The following is a 21974-nucleotide window of genomic DNA, read 5'->3' on the forward strand; positions in this document are numbered from 1 at the left end:
CAAGGAGTGACTGTATAGTACAGTAGTAGCTCGTTAAAAAATCAGTTTGCCTTTGATTACATTTCTCGTTATTATTCTTCTCATATAAACATTATTACATGAGGAACAAGCATATAACATATATATATATATATACTTTACAATATTATTAATTACAATAAAACAAAATATACACACATAATATATATATATCACTAACATTTAAAAAAAGAAAATACATTAACATTAAAATTCAAATGTCATATCGTCTGGGAATTTATTTTCGTAAAAAATTTATTCGCGATCGGTCGATTAAAAAAAAAAAAAAAAAGTCACGAAAAAACAAGTTCCATTCGTAAACAACATGAGACGACATAGATTACAGTTGGCTCCATGTTCGAAATAAGATAGACGGACGTCGACCGTGGACATTGAACAAGAAGGGTAGAAAAGTGAAAGAGAGAGAAAAAGAATGAGAGAGGAGAGAAGAGAGGTAGGGAGTAAGGGAGATAGATATAGGAGAAAATGAGTGTGAGAGTGAGAAGAGCTAAGGGCTAGGGTGAGGGTAAGAAAGGTGCGGAGGGAGCGGTATAACGTGGACGGTATAAACGAACGAGGACCGAATGACCCGGTTACTTCGTTACATCGTTCGACTCGAGTCTGAAGCTTTTTCTTTTTTAAATTTATTTTTTTTCCTCCCTTGAAAATTTTATACCGTCACATATCGCATCGACAAAGATGATAACAACAAAGATTGATAAGAAATAAAAACTCCCACGTAGGAGATCTTACTCGTTCGAAATAGTAATCGTTGTCAAGGACAAAGTTATTTTCTCTTTCTTCATACTTTATTTTTCATCTTATTTTATGTCAACACGGATAGAGAGAAAGAGAGAGAGAGAGAGAGGAAGTGAACGAAGTATTTTAACATTTCATGTGTTTCCGATACAAGTTCGAACTATTTACACGATAGTGAACATCGAATAGGACAGACTATTGGAGATAACGAAGGTTCTTTCTTTTTTGTTATAGTTCTATATTTTCTGTCTGTGTGTTTGTGAATGTGTGTGTGTGTGTGTGTGTGTGTGTATGTATCTATCTTTCTTTCTGTCTTTTCGATAAAAGAGACAGGTTGAAAGGATATAGAAAAAGATAGGAAAGAAATCGACCGTTTTCTTCGTTCATTCGATTCATTCGTCTCGTAAAAAAAAAAGAGAAAGAAAGAAAGAGAAAAGAAAGAAAATCTAGGGAAATGTGTTCCTCCATTTTCTCGATTGTGTCTAAGAGTGAATAGTGAAATATATGTCTATCGTGTTTTTGTTTTTTACTCTTTCACTTTCGTGGACACGAAGGAACGAACTGTAAAATCGAAGATCGAAGAGAGGAATAAGAGAAAGAAGAGAAGAGATGAGTGCTTCCGGTGCAATTCCTCTGATACTAGCGAAAAAGGAAGAGATTCTTGAAGGCAAGTACAATATCTATTAGTTTTATTTTACCGTGAGATAGAGAAAGGATGGAGTCAAAGTTTAATGGTTACCTACGGTCACTTTAACTTTCTTCTATCTCGATTTCAACGAGTTTCGTCTAACAATTTTGTTATTTGCCGATCTTTGAAATTGAAATTAAACGGAGAGACAGAGACAGAGACAGAGAGAGAGAGAGAGAGAGAGAGAGATCAAAAATGCAAATAGAAAATTCACGAAACTTTTCTATAAAGTAATTCCAAAGAAAATTATCTGTTTAATATATGTCATAAACTTATTACCAAGTTTGGCAAATTTTTTAAAACAATAATCACAACTTTTAATTTAATTCCATCGATCCATCTGTCTTAACTTTGTAATAATTAAATTAATTCATAAGATCGAAGGAAAATTAATTTCTGTTTCGGAAGATAGAAAAAAGAAGAAAAGAAAAAGAAACAGGATTATAATTTAGAATTATTATAAAAGTTTATATTTTTTTTTTAGCGATCGATTAATTTTTTTTTTTTCTTGGTAACTATATTTATGAGTTTCAACTAATACTTACTTACATTAACTATGAAATAGATGTTACGATGTTAAAATTAAGTATAGAAAAAAAAAAAGAGAGATAGAGAGAGAGAAAAAAATAGAAACAAAAATGAGAATGAAGCTTTTTCCTCTTAAATAATTCATAAGAAAATTATCTTTTAATGTTATTGAAAAACTTATTACCGAGTTAGAAAATTCATTTATATCATTTTTCATAGAATTCTTTAAAACAATAATTACAACTTTTATTTCCATCGATCTCTCTATCTTACCTTACCTTTTAAATAATTTAATTAAATGAGAAGATCCAAAAGAAATTTCTTTTCTTTCGTTGTATTGTTATTAAGTGGAAAAAAAAGTTCAATATTTAAAATTAAACGATTATAGACTTTTTAAAGTTGCTTGAATTGTAAAAGAAATATTTTTTTAATATATATATATTCGATTATATAATTATACCAAGCATTTTTAATAGAATTAACGTGGGAATACAGCCCGGGAGTAACAACAATTACGTTTTGTTGTTTTGGTACTTGAACAAAAAGTTAGGGGGAACCCTAAGTGTACCAAAGGCTTTCTCGTTGACAAACCGTTTCACCAAAGGCATTTGGGGCTCGTTTTCAAAACGAGGCTAATTCCATTAAACTCTACTTAACGAGAAAATTATGCACTTTGCGAGGGCGTCCTTCACAATTATATATGTATATATATATATACATATATGTATATATATATGTATATATGTATATATATACACGTATATGTGCCTAGGATACTCCTTCACATAACTTTTCCAAATAAACAAAGCTTTGTCGTTCATCTTTCTGAACATAACAATGAACGACCTACATACATTTTTAACGCATAGTTTTCTTACACTTCTTTTTGATGTTCCTCTGACCAGCACAATTTATTTTGCTAGTCAACATATATCTCTTCTTTCCTTTCTTTTCTTTCCATTTTATTTCTTTTTTTTTTCTTTCTTTCTTTTGAGAGGGAAGATTCGAAATTTCTTTGAAAAATATCCCATAAAAATGATAACTATCGTATGATCATCGTCTTCCTCATCGTCATCATCATTAATATTAAATAATTCCGAACGCTTAGATATATATATATAAACATCTTTGATATTTTTCTTTTTATCCAATTTAATCATACATACGTATGTACACATACACTCATATTAATCATACGTATACATACATTTATACGATAGATAAGTATACCTTACCCATCTACCATATTTATATATATATATATATATATATATATATATATATATATATACCCCATACATAAACACATTTAATTATATATAAATAATGTGACATGAAGGTAAAAGGGAAAGAAAACATTTCCTTGTTTTTCTCAATGGACTATAGAGATATATAAAAGCTGATAGGGTGAACCGGTACACAAACTAACGTCACCGAAGAGGTGGCTGGTATCGGTTCGTGGCATCGTTACCTCGTTGTCTGCGTTCTATCGATTTTCCTGACCTTGTGCCACCACGGCGAAGGCACGAATTACCTCGATACGCTCTTTAAAACAGTGGCTTCCTATCCATAGTCGATGTGTTGTGTTGTACATACGTATGTACATACGTATGTACATACGTATGTACGTATACGAAGCAACCAACCTACGAGGGAGGTTTTCCAGCTCGAGGCCGACCATCGCCAGACGGAAATAACCTCCTACGGGGGGTTGGACACGATAAATTGACGCCAACGAGTCGACAAATTGATCATGGTAAGGAAACTAAGATAGGAAAAGGAAAGAAGAAAGTGGAAAACATCTAAAAGGAAACCCCGAAGGCAAACTCTTCCTGATCTCTTCTTCAAATTCAATTTCTTTATCTTTCTTTATCTTTCTTTATCTTTCTTTCTTTCTTTCTTTCTTGTACGTTCTAAATTTTCTTTCTATTATCGCGACATTATCGTGAGTTTTGTTATACTCCAGAGAGAGAGAGAGAGAGAGAGAGAGACTTTATCAATATTTCTAATCGCTTCTTCATTTATCGTGATGATACAATTTACATTCTTAACGAATTAAGATAAAATTGATTTATGAGTATATTTTAATTATCTCTTTTCGTTTGGATGAATAATTCTATCGATATAGTAATAATGATGTTGTTTAAAAAGTTACAAATGTAAAACTAGAGTTATCGAGTATGTCATTTGTGTTCGGATCAGTTGATAATTTATGTTATTGCATGGACGAGTTTTTAATTAACAGTAAATATTTGTAAATGTAGAAAATAGAGAAAATAGAGATGTAAGAGTTCTTGGACGATTTTAAAGATTATTTATTTTATTTTATTTATTTTTTTTTTTCGAGACTTTAAGATTGTAATATTACAAGTTACTCCTTGTAGTTTTACGAGCTGCAAGAGGAAAGAAAATTTGTCTAAAAATTGATACTTTTGATAGCCTTTTTATAAGAACCTTCGGCCAACCCTACATGTCATATTTATTTATTGCCAGATATATAAAAGATAAAAGAAAAAAGGGGAAGATAAAAATGTCACATTCTAATTTCGTCCGATTAAAAATTTCTACAAATTTTTCGAATATCGATAAGTTCTTTGCGATTAAAAGAATTTTGTTCTCCTCTTGCTACAATTAATTTTTTCTTTCTTTTCCTTTTGTCATTAAAATTTTATACTCACTTTGAATTTAATAGGGATCCCTTTTACACTTAATAATTTCAATACGATCGATACGTACCAGTTGGATCGTTTGATCGATTCTATTTGAAATTGAAGCAAATCATTTTGGTTTCTCGTTTTCCGTAGTCGCAGTTTGGCGAATTACTACGTTACCCGATCCCAACCACATCTGCGGCTACGTTGAATAATAGTTTACTCACCTAAGGTATCCCGAGGGTGAAAACAAACAAGGGGAACGTTATCTTGGTATCGAACAGAGGAAATTACATTTTCAATGCGAACATTTCCAGTAATTACGGTCGGTCGACAGGAAATCTTCTCGTAATTATCTAACATAACTTTCATTATAAATAATAGGATAAGTGTAATACAACAGTTTAGTAAAAGTTAATTATAATAATTAATTTATCGATACGACCTTTTATATCTTCTTTTTTCTCTTTTATTGTTTTTTATTTAAGAAAACGAATACTGTTTGTTCTTCTTTAACTCGAAAATTCCATATCTTCTTGTAAGAAAATAATAAATTATTCATTAACAAATTATCAAATAAATATAACATACGTAGAATGAAATTTTCTTTTCATAATTTTTAGAATTCACAAGAGAAAAGAAAAAATTTGAAGGGAGCCGACATAAATACGTCGAAATATTCTGCTCCGCGCATTTTGAAACATTTCAATTTCAAAATAAAAAGGAAGAAAAAAAGATAAAATGATATTTAATTTGAAAAAGAAAAAAAAAAGAATTCACACAGAAACTTTTAAGCTTACAAAATTATCATTCTCGCTGTTGTAGAAAAATATTCTGTCCGATTGTACGTCCGAATGTCAAAATTCTTTTCCTAAAAATAATCCCGTTAAAATGGCGTTGGCATCGGTGAGAATGTTTCAGAAGGATCACTTATAATAAAAAAAAAAAAAAAATCCCATGAGAGATTTTTTAAGGATATTTTAAATTTTAGATCGGGGAAAATGTTTGAAGCAGCATAGCTTCGTATGAAAATATAAGAATATATTAGATATATATCTTTCCTTTTTCTCGTAGGAGCAAATGTTTATCATAAAACTCTCATAATATTGATAATAATAATAAATTATTATAGTAGTAGTAGTAGTAGTAGTAGTAGTAGTAGTAGTAGTAGTAGTAGTAGTATCAGTAATATCAATAGTATCAGTAGAGTAATAGTAGTAGTAGTAGTGATATCAGTAATAGTAGTAGTAGTATCGGTAATAGACATAGTAGTATAGTAGTAGTAGTATCGGTAATAGACATAGTAGTATAGTAGTAGTAGTAATAACGGAAGCTTTTCTTCGATCGTTCTCATCGTGTCGTTTATTTTCATGCGCTCTTCCACCTGTTATATCGTACACGTAATCCCAGGGATAATCGATATTACGACATCTCCGGATTTATCGACGTCATATCGCGCTCGCGCTCGTTCATTCGTTCATTCGTTCGTTCGTTCGTTCGCTCGTTCGAGAAAGAGAAAGAGAGAGAGAGAAAAGAAGAGATAGGCTGATGAAAAAAAATAGAAAGAGAGAGAGAGAGAGAGAGAGAGAGAGAGAGAGAGAGAACAAGTAAAAGTAAAAGAAGAAAAGTAATGGAGGACGTGTCACACGAAACGAGTTCTTCTTTTAAGTAACGAGTAAGTAATCTCTTGTAAAAGGGGTGACTAATCTCTCAGCTTTTTTTCCAACCAATGGTTGTTTACAATCCCCCTCCATCCACTCTGTTGCATTACCACCAACATCCACCACTCGTCTTCTTTATTTCCCTCCATCTTCGTCATCGTAGTCGTCATCGTCATTATCATCATCACCACCACCACCACCATCACTATCATCACCACTCGTATCCCTTTGTTCGTCTTCTTCGTTTCGTTTTTTCTATTCCCTTTTTTTTCTCTTTCTCTTTTTTCTTCTCTTTTTCACTCTTTCCTTACTATCTCCCTCTTTTTTTTCCTTCTTTCCTTTTCTCTTTCTCTTTCTTTTTCTATTTTTGCTCCCTCTTCGTTTTCTTTTCTTTTGCTTCTTTTTTTTCTTTTTCTCCTTCCTCTTCTTTTGAAGAATGACCACCGTACTACACCATCGTTGACTGTCACCATCCAACGTGTGTTGAATACACCGAGTAGATTACGACTTAGCTCGTCAGCCCTTAGGCCATTACTCGTTAGCCCTACTGTTCCCACACCTCTCGAAAATCAGAGAGACGGAGAGAGATGGAAAGAGACTTTTCAAAGAAGAAAAGTTTTACTTGCTTCCATTTCTATGTCATATCTGACGACTACAAATCATTTTCTATCTTCTCTCACCTTTCTCCGTTCGTAGAATAGTATCGTTATATCGCTGTTGGATCTACGATATTTTTATTTCTGTTTTAGTTACTTTTTCTTTTTTTATTTCTTTTTTATTTTTTTTAATATCTTGTTATCTTCCATCTTGATTTTCTGTTTCTCTCGAGGTTATTAAAAAGGAATGAACATTCTCGGAATGATTTTCTTCCGTCCACGAATAAAGAGAGGAATTATTATTATTATTATTATCATCAACATCGTCATCGTTATTATTATTATTATTTATTAAATCAGAGTAAGACAGAAAGATTTCTATCGCAAATAATATCGATGTCGAAATTGATTCGAAATTTTTAAAAGCGTGTGCTTATGTTTAAGTTTCGTTCGATTAAACGTGAAATTAACGAGATTACAATAAAAACGAATAAATTATTATAGAATGATAATTATTTCTTCGTATATGATACATCGATACTGATTTATAAGTATAGAGAAGAGAAAGAAAAAGAAGAGAAAAGAAAAGAAATAAAGGGGAGGACTTTTCTAGTAGAAGAAAAATATTAACGTCAGCCGAAAATCATCGATTTATGTAAAAACGACGATTAGGATAGAAGGAACGTTATTATTGACGATAAGACTCGTCTCGCTCATAACTCATGTTCGATCAATAATTCTGTCCAGTTTCAAAAGCATTGGCTTTGAAAACTACTGTCGAAGACGATTTAAACGCTGACGATGCGAAAGAGATAGATCGATTGGGTAACTTAAATCTCGTTCACAATCGGAGAACGAGAAAAAGGAGGAGGAAAAGGAGGTGGACAGAAAAAAAGAAGAGAAAAAGAAAAGTAGTTAAAAAAAAAAAATAGGAAAAAGGAAAGGAAAAAAAAAGGAACGAGGGATGAACGATCTAGACGACGTCGACGACATCGACATTAAATCGGTGGAAACTACTGTGATCGAGCTGTCCTATCATAATCACGCTTTAGGTACCTTTAGCTATGGCTAAAACGAAGATCGAAGACTCTTTCTAACAGTCGTCAAATACTTGACGCTCCATTAAAGCTCCGATAGATACACGAAACTGAAAGCCAGCACCAAGCGTTTTCCAATAAACCTGATAACGAATGACGAACCTTCGATCGGGGTTCGCTCCTTAATATTTACAAGAAATTTACATTCGATAAATAACAATTAATCATTTTCTTCGGCACTGAGTGTGAGATTGAAAAAAAAGAGAGAGAGAGACAAAGAATGTTCATTTTTATTATAATCTAATATGATTGGATAATTTGATAAATATTTTTTATAAGGGGAGAATTGATTTGTTGATACGTGATATTAGTTATAAAAATTGTAATAAAGTGTTGCATGTTTTTGATGATCTTTGAAAACGTTTATTTATAGATATCTTATACATTTATATACATATACATATACACACACACATATATATATATATAAACCTATACGCGCACACACATATGCATTATGGAATATATCTAAAACAGTTCTTTTAAAATATTTTAAAATATCTTTAAACAAAATATACGAAGGTGCAATCATCGTTGATTCGTAAATATCAAATTCTTTATAATATAAAATTTCTTCGATAAGAATAATACTTTGTTTTTGTCTTTGTTTTTCTTTCTCCCCAGTTATATTCGAATAGGGTGCTCAATTTTTTGAGCGAGGGTGGTGTCGCTGTTTAGGTGAATGGGGGAAGGAAGGAGGGGGATGCTGAGAGAGCTAATCGTAACCTCTTTCAGACGCTCGAGCGACGGCAGCTATCGTTTTTCTCATCCCACCGCGTTCCAAGCGCTTTTCAACGACCGCCGAGAAGAATCTCGGTCGTGGCGCAGGGGTTAAGCAAAACAATGCGGGAATTACTGTCAAAGTCGAAACGAGCATTGTCTCGCGACCTTTGAGGGGTTTGTCGCCTTTTGAAGCCTGCAAACGACGTACTTGTCGCCTTGCTGTTACTCTGTCAGAGAAAGACATATAGAGAGAAAAAGAAAGAGAGAGTGAGAGAGACAGCATGTGTTGTGTATGTGTATGTATATGTATATATTGGAATTGAACGATTAAATCGATGAAGAATTTTTGCTCGTAAAAAATTCATTTTGTAAAGTGGATTAAAATTTTCTACTCTCATTTTTCTCGTTACGGATTATTAGATAATTAATTTATTCATTCATTTCGTTTACGTTTTCAGCTAAAAAAAAAAGATGATACACAAAAAAAATACAGTAGGGTAGGTTACAAATTTATGTACATCAAAAAGATCGATCAGAAAGTGTCAATAAGCAGTGATTTTGAAAGTAGATTTTATTTTTATCTTTATTTTTATCATTCCTTCTTTTTTTTCGAGGTCGGATAGTCAAGCTTGTTAACTTTGAAAGTATTAAAATGAAGTGAAAATTTGTTTCAATGTTTGAAAATTTCGAAACGAGTAATTGATATTTGAGATCATCTAGGAATTTTGGACTCGTCTTGTATTTATTATTTCTTGTTTGTAATTTGGATATTATTGATTGTTAGAGACGGAGAATGAGAAGGAAATAATACTGCGATTAGTTGTCTAAGCTGTCATAAAAAAAAAAATGTTTAGAATCCTAATGTACTTTTCTTTTCTCTTTTTTTCTCTTCTTTTTTTTTCTCGTCTCGTTCGTTACCACAGAAAAAACTATTCATAGTACTAGATATTTTTTTCAGCACGAATATTAAAAACGTTCATCGACGTCGATACAAATATCGACTTCGTGTATCGAGAATCCTGCAGTTGACATTAACAAATGGTTTATCCGATAACTCATACACTTTTCGAGAAACGTTTTATTTATAGTTAATAATTTTTCTTTTTTTTTTTTTCTCTTTTCGTTCTGTTGGCCTTTAATGCTTTTATACGATACGTACTATATAATACGTTAATCTTATCGTTATATGTATATTCGTATTTAATTGGAATATTTTGTATTACGTAGGATATACTATATAATGTAATATCGATATTTATTCGTGAGAATTTCGAATTTCACATTTTGCTTTCATTTTGGTATCACTTCGATAGGTTTACGAATCGATTTGACGTCAATCTCGGAAACATGATGAATTTTAAATTACCCTCGTCATCTTAGTCGTTTAATTATTGATGCTCGATAAAGCATTTAGGTATATTATTAACAGAAATATTCTCACTGAACAATTCTCGTTAGCTTATCGATATTTAATAATTGTTTCCGGTTATTGACCGACTATACGTATCTATTATTATCCTATACATATCTGATTATCTTATACATATACATATATATTTTTTTTTAATATTTGATTAAACTCTTCTTTTTTTTAGAAAACAATTAAATTACAATTATTCGACAAATATTCATTTCTTTCTTCATAAAATTCAAGAGATTAATATAAAATTGTTATGAAAATATTTTTATCAGTTGTTTAAAAATGAAACGAAAGAAACAAATCGAGATAAATCTAATTTCAAAAGTAATAATAGCAGAACGATAATTCCGTTCGCGAGAGGAACGAGTAATTATTCTTCTTTTTTCTTTTCTCTTCTTTTTTAGAATTATCCTGGATATTATTATATTTAGGTCTTTAATTTTCTAGGCGTTTAATAGGCGTTTTCAAGAGGCACGTAATATGAGTATATATACATATACATATATATATATATATATATATATATATATATATATATAAATATAAATGTTGTGTATGTGTATATATGATATGTACAAGAGAAAAGTAGAGGAATTCATTAGAACGTAGAAATTTCTCGACGAGTTTTGGACCGCCATCGTTGAGATTACATTGGGAAGTTAAAATCTAGGGCCTGCGGAAAACGCATACGTTTAATATATTTTCTCTCTCTCTCTCTTTCTCTCTCTCTCTCTCTCTCTCTCTCTCTCTCTCTCTCTCTCGTGGTGTAAATTCGTTTGTGTTGCTATGCGAATAAATTCACGCAAATTCGTCGTCGTCGAGGAGTCCGCGAAACGATGCAAAACTCAAGTCTGGTTAAAAAAAAAAAAGAAAAAAGAGGAAGAGAAGAAAAAAAAAGCAAAAAAAGAAAAAGAAAAAGAAAAAAAAAGTAGGAAATTCTATTTCGAGTAATCTTTACTACTACATATTTAAATACAGTATACTTAAGTATATGTACATAAATATATATATATATAAATATGTGCGTGCGTATTTTCCAGATCTGGCCGTTTTACAGTCACTTTATGGACTCGCGTCAACGAACGGTCTAATGAAAACAAAACGCGTGTCTCTCGTTGGAATTTTATTAATAGAATACGCGCGCCATTTGCATTTAACTGAAAATGCGAACGCTCGCTTTTACAAACCCATACCGAAATTGAACGATATCGAACGAACGAATGAACTAACTTTTAAACTAATGTCGTTTGTCTTTCATCGTTCATGTATACATATATATATATTTTTTTATTTTTTTATTTTCGTTGCGTCGATGATATCTATCGATCGTTATATCGATGAAAGAGTACCAATAAACGAGGCGTATCCATTCGCGAGGTTTAACTCACCTCGTTTATATTTCGACACTAATTGGACACTCACGTTTTAAGGGACGACGTCGATCATAGTACATTGTGTAATCGGAATGAGTTTTTGTTTTAATTACAAGTAGAAAACTTTTAGAATCTATTCTTCGTTAATAGATAAACAGAACGGGGTGAGAATTAATTATTATTTATTTTTATAGATCAATTGTGCTTTCGAATGTATTTTTTATACGTGTAAGTATCTAGGACGAATATTCGTTTTGAAATTAATTAATATGCTATATCGATATTTGTTTTTTTGTCGTTGTTCTTCGTTTGTCCTTATTTAATTTTTAAAATAATTTTATATTAAATGGATAAGATTCTTGTCTTTCTATTTTCTTGTTTTGTTTCATAGAATTGTTCGTTAGAAGAATAATGTATATTATTACAAATGAGATTTATTATTTATTATCTCGATAAATTGTTTTTGAATAAAATTTATTTTCGTGCAATATATATATATATATATATATATATATATATATATATCGTATAATAATATTCCATGAATATTCATTCTGACATTGTTATATTCGAGGTAACGAGAAGGTTTTCTCTGTTTTTTTAAATTTTTAAATAATGAAGAACTAAGCGAATAAGATTTTTTTTGTAGAATTAATAATTAGAAAATTAATATTATCAGAGAGAAGAATTATTATTTATTATCTAAATGAATTATTTTCATTAGAATTTATTCGTGTATAATTATCTTCGATGAATATTCATTAGGAACATTGTTGTTAGGTCCCCCGAAAAGTATCGTTTAATTCGAAAATAATTATTTGCACTAAGCGGATGGAACTTCAATTAATACCTAATATAAATATAAAAAAAGAAAAATGATTTCCGTCATGAAGAAAAATTATTATCGTTATCATTATTATTATTTCTCATAAGATTGTTTTCAAGGAAACTCTATCGTGTGATTATCTAGGTAAAATATTCATTGAAAATACTTCTTAGATCTATCAAAATATCCTATATTAATTTTCCTATATTAATTTTCATACATTAATTATCTCCCAGATTATAATTTAGACGAGAATCTGATTTTATTTGATAATAATTTTGTACCGCATAGATCAACATAACATTTTGATGGATTAAATATATATATATATATATACTTATTTTAATTACAACAATATTTATTCTAAAAAAAAATAAATAACATTCCTCTGATTATAAAAGAAAAAAAATAATAATAATAGTAATAATCAACCAACTAAAAAAATAATATGTTATATGTTCCAACTATACAAAGAAAATTATTCTATTTAACTATGGCAAAAAAAAAAGAAAAGAAAATTCTTTCTCGAAGATGATTGAAGAAACGAGCGATTTTGATTGACAGAAATGGCGAATCAAAATCGATCAACGTTGTTTTTCGTGTCTACCGGCAGTCAATGATGCAGAATACGCGTTGCCCTCTGGTCCTGCGAGGGCGCGCGCGACACAGAGAGGGAGGGAGAGAGAGAGAGAGAAGGTGAGGAGGGTTAAGGAAGGGAGAGTGATAGGAGGGGTTGGGTGGAACGCACTCATGTCGTTCCACATTAGCTGGTCGTCGATAGTTCCACTCCTTTCTACTTGCCGCCCTAAAAACCGTCCCAATTTTAACGAAAAATATCGTTTAAATGCGCAGCATGAGCTCGACGCAATGTCGCCATTCTTTTTATCTCTCTCTTTCTCTCTTTCTCCCTCTCTCTTTCTCTCTTTGTAAATTTATGAACGACGAGGACAAAAGTTATAGACAAAGAAACGACTTTTATTTCGCTCGTTAATTTCGTGTTTTTCTTATTTTTCTTTTTTTTTTCTTTTTTTTTTCTTTTTATTTTATTTGGTAAATAAAAGACTCGTTCTAACGAGACAGTTCTAATAATTTCATTCTCTTCCATTTAGTTTACTTTTATTTATTGATAATATTTTTCGAAATATCATTTACACGAAAAGAAAAAGGAAGAAGAAAATAAAAAAATTTATTAAAGGGATAGATTATTAATTTTGAAAGGTATGCGTTTAATTTCTCATTATGACAATTTGAATAATTGAGTAGGGCGTACAATTTTTCGTCTGATTTATATTACTTTTATCACGGCATAATTACTGACATTTCACGATTTTACATTTTGTTATCACTTTCCTCCTTTCTCTCTTTCTCTCTGCTTCTCTGTTTCTCTTTATGCGTCATTTATCGTATACAAGCTGAAACGTCGCGACAGTGATTAGAACGAGCGTGATTAATTTCGTCGACTGCGAAATTTGGACGTATCCGCCTCATAGTTGCACTGATGATGATGATGATGATGATGATGATGATAATAATAATAATAATAATAACAACAAAATTACAAAGAACACGTGAACACATTATAAGTAGAAATCATAAACATTACAAACAATTCATTAAATCATAAGTTGCAATTATCACAGCTTGATATATTTTACAACATCGAATTAAGCTTAACTTCTTTAATTTTAAAAAGTGTATCGTTAGCATTAAAATTGCTCGATGCGTACTCTATAATTAATAACAAACTTATAGAATAAAATTACAAACCCGGGATAACGCGGAAGCACCGGCTACATTTAATTATCATATTTAATTATATATTACATCAAATTACATATAATTATTATTAACGATCGATGCGAAACGATCGGAAATGTACGCCAAAAAGAAAAAGAAAAAGAAAAAAACAACAACGACCAAACAAAACGCAACGAAAAAAGAAAAGAAAGGACATTGAAAACAATTCGATTGCTCGATAACGAAGAACGATTTACAAAAAAAAGAAAATAAAAAAATAAAAAACAATAAAAGAAAAATAAAAAAAAAATCGGAATAGGTCGTCGTAGACTGAGCAGTGATCGAAGATTTAAGATTGTATGATTGCGTAAAAAAAAAAAAAAAAAAATACATGCGTAAAAAAAAAATAAAAAACAGATTTCCTTTTCCGAAAGGTCGAACGTTAAGTTCGAATGAAAAGTTCCGAGATTCGGGATATATTATAGGTAGGAACGAGGGGTTGAGAAAGAGAAAGGGGGTGGAGGAAGGAGTGGGGGAGGGTGGAAGAGGTTAGATAGGTATATCAGCTCGGTCACGCGGAAACCGGAGGTATATACATAGTAAGTACGGGTCAGTCGTCGGAATTTATCGAGTCTCCGCGGCACTCTCCGGTTTTAACTGTTAAATGTTAACTGGAGCATGAAGCCACGGGAATAGGTAACTCTTTTGTTTTGCCCACTCCGGCCGTTCTTATTCCGTATTAAAGGCGAACGTCTTATCGATTTCGAGAAAATCCATAGCTCGTACGAGATTCTTCGTTTCTGTCTATCTCTGTTTCTTTTCTATTTATCACTGTTTTTTTTTTCTTTTCTTTTCTGTTGCTTTCTTTTTTCTTCACCCTTTTTCTTTTTTTTTCTTTTCTTTTCTTTCTTTTTCCTTCCTTCCTTCTTTTTTTCTCTTCGCTCTTTGCGCTCGTTAAAAATGAAAGTAAATTGATAAAATGTGCGGACGTTTATTAAAATTCACTTTGTGAATTCATTTATAATCGATCTCGAGTTCTTTTCGGTAATTAAAAACGAAACGAGGAAGATAGTTATTTAAAATCCTTTTTAATAAAAAATATTATTCATATTTCTCTTTCTCTTCTCCAGCTCTCGGTTTTTATTTACGTTCTATATATGTATATTCGTATCTTTATTCGAAATTAATCCTTTACCGATATCACTAATAATATTCTAACGATTAACTGTATTTTTTTATTCATTTTTATCTTCCCTTTCGATATACTGTAATTATTTCAATTTATTTTCCCATTCAAATCCGTAGCAATGAATTATTTTATACTCTTCTTCTTCGCTTGATTATATGTTCGATGCTTTTGTATATATTCCTATCGTTATTATCTGATATCTAATTTAATATTTCTATATGTTCTGTTTCCGTATTTATCTAATAATATTCTATCGTTACTGCAGCGTAATTATTTCTGTCTTTTCTATGAAAATGTATATAAATGAGTTATATACCCCTCTCTCTCTCCCTTTGTCTCTCTTTATATACATTCTATATCTTATACATTTCTATCTGTGTTATCTAATACTGTATAAATCTCTTACGTATACATCTAATAATATTCTAATCTTTCGTAATAATATTCTATCGTTACTATCTCGTCATTATTATTGTCTATTTTCTATCGAAATCCTTAGAAATGAATTATGATCCTCTCTCTCGTTCTTCTAGTTTCAATCATTACGTTTTATACCATGTATATTCCTATCGTTATTACTTTATACAGAATATTATCTGTATCTGTCTCTTACGTCCGTGTCTAATAATATTCTAATCTTCTATCCTTATTATCTCATCATTATTTCTATCTATTTTCTATCAAAACCTATGGGTATGAATTATGATTCTCTCTTTCTCTCTCTCTCTCTCTCTTTTTGATACGATCGTTATGTACTACATCGTGTATATTCTTATCTTTATTATCTAATATCTAATATTATCTACATCTGTCACTTGTGTCCATGCCTAATAATATTTTCTAATCTGTTATCGTTATTATCTCGTTATTATTTCCATTTTTTTTTTATCGAAATCGATCTAAAATGAATAATATTTCTCTTCTCTCTCTATCTATTTATTTACTTATCTATCTATCTATCTATCTATCGATCTATCTATATATCAATCTATCTATCTATCTACCTATCTATCCATCTATCTATTTATCTATCTATTTATCTATTTATCTATATCTCTCTTTGGATCGTCGAAATTTTCTTACTTAAAATACGTATATTATCTTATCGATTCAAAGCCTTGGGTAAACTTGAAGTAAAATTAAGAAAATAGTTTAGATATGAAGTACCATTAATACCGAAGAGAATTCATAGAAAGAAAATGAGAAGTTCAAATTCGAGGTAAAACTTTAAACGAGATACCCGTTTAATTTATAGTTAGATATTCTCTCTCTCTCTCTCTCTCTCTCTCTCTCTCTCTCTCTTTCTCTCTCTTTTATACACACATACATGCAATAAACAAATACACACACACACACACACACATGTACGTAGATATAGAACACTTCTTACCTTTTTCGAGATTTCGTCTTACAGAATCATTCCGTTGGCATAATCCTTCTCTTTCCTTGTTACTCTCGTAGTAATCTGCTTGAAACACGTAGGCACCGTTGAATTTAGAGCACCCTGTACGCCTGGGGAATATACCGGGTGTACCGCAACCTACCGAACTATATATATATATTCATACGGATTGGAGACGCAGACTCCGTTGTATCGATCTGCTCTCGGAAAGAGAGGAGAACACGGGATAGATTCGAATTCAACACCAAGAGAGAGACAGAGAGAGACGCACACACATACACATACACTGGAACGTGGATGCAAAGAGATTGCGAGTTTGAGGAACCAATGGAACGATGATAGAACTGAGATACATGTGTATATATAATATATATATACGCATACATATAAATATACCACACATACACGCACAAAAATACGAAACTGAAAAGAAATGTTTTGTTTTTATTGTTTCTCCATTTCCTTTTTTCTTTCTCCTTTTTTCTGATTTATTTTTTACCAATAATACGATGCACAGATTGAAAACACATAGGTAACGTAACTACCTATATATCCGTCTATATCCTTAAGTTTAACTTCAAAAGGGAATAGAGAAAGAAGAACATTTTGAAGGACAAACTTCAATCCTTTTTTTTGTTTAAAAACAAAAAAGTCGAAATTCTGGCACGATCCTGTTACCACTTGGAAGGGAATTTCTCTTCATTAAAATCCACTTGAGAGACGTTGCCCTCGAAAATGTTACTTTCGAAAAGCGAGCTGAGAAACGTGTCCAAGCACCTCGAATAGATAGATACATACATACATACGTAGGTACGTACGTACGTACGTAAGTACGTACGTATTAGATACAAAGAGAACAATAAGTCGTCGAGCCCGATCGCTTTTGATAGAAACGGGTCATTTCGTGCAAAAATTGTCGTGGATATATAGGTGTAAGTGTACGGGTTCGCCTATGATGAAAATAATCCGACTATAGCGAGATATTCGTTTCCAACAATAAAAACGATAGTTTCTAGGTTCCTAGGATGGGATGATAGAAAGGGGGATGGTTGTAGAACGGATTTCTAAGGGAAGAAACGTATATATTTGAGATATTTTGCTAGAAACGCTGAGAATTTCGTATGATAAGAGAAAACGGGACGAAAAACTACTTTGTTTCTTCTGAGCTCGAACGTTTATTCCCTTGGATTCGTTCTTTCGTTACTTCTTACCTATAATCTTGGGATTTTTGCGTCACGTGGAAAATATCGTACGGTCGTAAGGAGAAAAGGAAAAATATTGTTCGCGCGATATGATTTTCTATTTCTTTTTTTATTATTTTTTTTTTTCTTTTTTTATCGTGGACACAGAACTGGAAGTTATTACGTTTCGTTCCAAATTTTCGATTTTTTTTTAATTAATTATTTACTCTCTCGTATCACTCGTATTCGTATTTGTTATTGACATACGACAATTGCAGATTGGTTTTATATTAATGATAAAAAGATCGAAATGATTTTTTGTTGAAATATATAAAGAGTATATGTGTTCGTACGTACGTACATATGTACGGGGACAATTTGAGAAATTTGCGGCTCTCTTCTTTTTTATTTCTTTTTTAAGATATAAATATCTCGAAAATTTGATGAAAATATTTTATGTAATATCCAATAGAGAATTTAAAACTCGGTGACGTCATTCAAAAAGTATTTTCCAAGCAGAATATTAACGAACGAAAAATAACAATATAAACCGGATCTTATCTATAATAATATTAATACTTAATAGATGGACAAATATGAAAAAAGTAATGCACTTTCGTTATAAAAAGAAAAAAGGAAAGAAAAAAGTGATTATTATTACAATTACGCGAACGAAATATTTTCGAAAGTTTTTTTCTTTTTTTGTTCAAAACAATATAAATCGATATATTATTCAAAATTAAAAATAATTTGTTACTTTATACTACAACACCTATGTATCCTCTATTTCTTTTTTCTTGTCTTCTTTTTTTTAATGTTACTTTCTTTTATATACCATCAAAGAGATAAAGAAACAAATAGAAAGAAAAAGAAAGAGAAAAAAAGAAGAGAAATAACTTTAGAAGGATAAAATCGAATGGACGTTATGTCCGACGTCGAATCGTCGAACGGAACTACCGGATTATTCGTTGTTTCCTTTCAAAGGAAATCGGATTTCGTTCATGGATGGATCTCAATCTAAAAATTCCGAAGCGTAGAACGACTACCGAATTCCTACGGACCTTTTTTCGTTCTTTTTTCTTTTTTCTTTTCACTCCTCGTCGTTGTACGCGTCGCACAATCGGCAACGGCAAGTTAAATCGTCCCGCGCTTGTTTGAATCGTCGCATACCTATTACGAACTACGGGTTAGAATACGATCGATTTAATAGATCGATCACACAGGCAAAAAATAACACTCCTCTCTGCGACTTTTTGTTTTAAACGTTTGCGCTTGCGATTTTGAATTAAACGTCGTTTCCTTCTCTTTTTTCTTTTTTTTGTTAATATTGATAGTAATAATAATAATAATAATAATAATAATGACAAAGTCACTCTATTTTGATTTTAATTTTATTCTTTATTTTTTCTACTTCGTTCTTTTTTTTTCTAATGATAATTATTTAATTTTCTAATGAAAAAATGAAAAATAATACCATTGATGATAAATTCAATTAACTTAGTCTAAGAGTAATTTTTTATTTCTCTCTCTCTCTCTCTCTCTCTCTCTCTCTCTTTGTGAATAATAATAATTATGTTAATAATGAAAAAAATTCGATCGATTTCTTATAGCATCAAGTTATGGACCAATAACCGTTATCGGCTTATTCAGTTTCCCCTAAATATTTGCCTTTTATTAACACGGCTCGCAGTAATGATTCGCGACGGAACTGTTTACCAAATTAAGCTTCGCTTAAATTTCACGACGAGCCGTACTAGTAAACCCAGGGAAATGCGATTGTACAGCACACGAAGCAGATTATATCGTTAGTTCGAGCTAATTTGCTCGGATAGCGATCTTCGTAGTTGAAATAATATTGCGTTCTTCGACTAGTAGAAGATAATTCATTTATATGTGTGTGTGTGTGTGTGTGTGTGTGTGTGTGTGTGTGTGTATGTAGATAGATACTTATATGTATCTATCTATTGATTTTCTTCGCAAAATGTTCTTTTCTTTTTCTTCTCTCTCTTTTTTTTTTTTTCTTTACAAATTGTCCACGATAGACATCTTATCTATCGATTTCGTTATGGTGACCAGGTGTTCAAACGAAACGAGCTAAGAACCGAGATCCTAGCTGCTTCGATTTTCTTTTTCAACAAAACTTATCCCTACCCGACTTATCTCGGTTGATAAATTTAATCTAGAAAAGAAAGGAAGTAATGGGTTAAGTTTAATCTCAAAACGAAGTTACGCGTTTAAACGGGTGTCTCTTTACGTGTGTAACGTTTAGATGATTTAGATGACGAAGATAAAATAACCCATGTTATAGATAACACGAATATTTTTTATCGACAACATCGTATCACGTTATAATTAATACATGAATACACACGTAAATATATTTCCGATTTAAATCTGATACACAGTACAAGTATGATACATACGTACGTACATATATACATACATAATATACAAACAATAACTCGAACCCAATTAAATTCATATTTTAGGAATATAGAAATATAGTTTTGTGGATATTTTTCATATGTCCAAGCACACATATACACGCACAACACACACACACATACATAAACATAAATCTGATTCGGATTAAATCTCGTTGCAAGGCAACGGAATTAAATTCTCTTATGGATAAATTGAACAACGAGAGAGAGAGAGAGAGAGAGAGAGAGAGAGAGAGAGAGAGATAAAGATAGACAGATAGATAGATAGATAAATAGATAGATAGATAGATAGATAGATAGATAGATAGATAAAGTCGTCTTGCAAATACAATAAGTTAACTTCGAACTTGACGATAATTATCCTGGACTCTTGTCGAGCAACGAACGTGAAAGTGCTTATCGAATTATCCTTAAGAAACAAGTTGATAGCAAGAACGAAGGAACGAACGAACACAAGTAAGCGTGACTCTGAAAGGTCTGAAAGGTCTGAAGACACCGAAAGCTCTGGAACAGCTAATAACTCATCGTCGAGTTATCAAAAGATATTTCTCTTTCTCTCTCTCTCCCTCACATACATACATTATTTATCTCTCTGTCTCTCTCTCTCTCTCTCTCTCTCTCTCTCTCTCTCTCTCTCTCTCATTCTCTACCATCGTCTCTCTATCTACGTGAAGCAAACTAAATCCTTCCGTTTAATTTCGAGGAGTCGAGGACAGCAGAAGGGATTTGCGTGAGCCCGTTGAAGAGAAATAGAGATAGAGAGATAGAGATAGAGAGAGAGAGAGGGAGAGAAACTAGAGAAGCTTGGACAGGTTATTAAAGCTGAAAGGAATAAGGAAGAGAGAAAACGACAAAAGGTCATAGACGTTAGATCCCTACGACGACGATGTTTATCGTGTGCCAGTAACACTTCAACTTGGTCCACGTTCACAGTAGCTGCATATCTTTGACCTAGATAAGAACTAAGAGTTCGAGCTTGCTTCTTCATCTTCTTCATCATCGTCTTCTTGTTCTCTTCCTCCTCCTCCTTCTTCTTCTTCTTACTTCATCTTCTTTCTCCTCGTGTTCCTCTTATTCGTCATCTTCTTATTTCCCTTCTTTACCACAAACCATGTCCACATAGCCTTAGGGCCATGGAACATTTTCCTCGACCCTTCTCGACTTTAGCCTATGCTTCGTTTAACATAGTTTGAATAAACGAACGATAGTGATATATGTATATATATGTGTGTGTGTATGTGGTTGTGTGTGTATAGACGATGATCATCTAACGATACTCTATCTATCTATCTATTCATCCATCTATCTCATCTATTCGCCGAAGGAATCAACGGAGAAAATCTTATATGCACGGCCATCCATTTTTGGGCATTCGTGCATGAAATATATATCATAGGGAAATGGATAGGTATCATCGTCGTTAAGAGAGAAAAAAAATAGAAAGAGAAAGAAAGAGAGAGACGATCGATAGATAATATTTTCGTGGGATATGAAGAAGATAAGAGGAAAACAAAGGTAAAAAAAAGAAAAGAAAAAGAAAATTAAGATAAGTAACCTAAGAAGAAAGAGATATAAAAATGATAAGACCTTTCGTATGATTCTTCCTGTTATCCTCGAATCGAAAGACAAGAGGCATACCAGACTGTTAACGTTCGTATTATACAAACGTCTTGAACACTTT

At 31.7% G+C, this 21974-nt stretch overlaps 1 protein-coding gene across 8 annotated transcripts in view; it reads left to right on the top strand.

Annotated features, from left to right (window-relative positions):
• LOC127065764 (solute carrier family 12 member 4) overlaps positions 1-21974 on the top strand; it is a 128447-nt gene that overhangs the window by 69977 nt on the left and 36496 nt on the right. The window contains exon 2 of one of the 8 annotated variants that reach the window (XM_050998576.1): positions 1332-1444. The exons of the other annotated variants lie outside the window; for them this stretch is intronic. Within the exon in view, the coding sequence (XP_050854533.1) occupies positions 1387-1444 (58 nt within the window). The 5' untranslated portion in view covers positions 1332-1386. The remainder of the gene's footprint in view (positions 1-1331; positions 1445-21974) is intronic. 8 annotated transcript variants of the gene reach the window in all.

The sequence above is a fragment of the Vespula vulgaris genome, chromosome 8, assembly GCF_905475345.1.
Source record: "Vespula vulgaris chromosome 8, iyVesVulg1.1, whole genome shotgun sequence".
In the NCBI taxonomy this organism is placed as follows: Eukaryota; Metazoa; Arthropoda; class Insecta; order Hymenoptera; family Vespidae; genus Vespula; species Vespula vulgaris.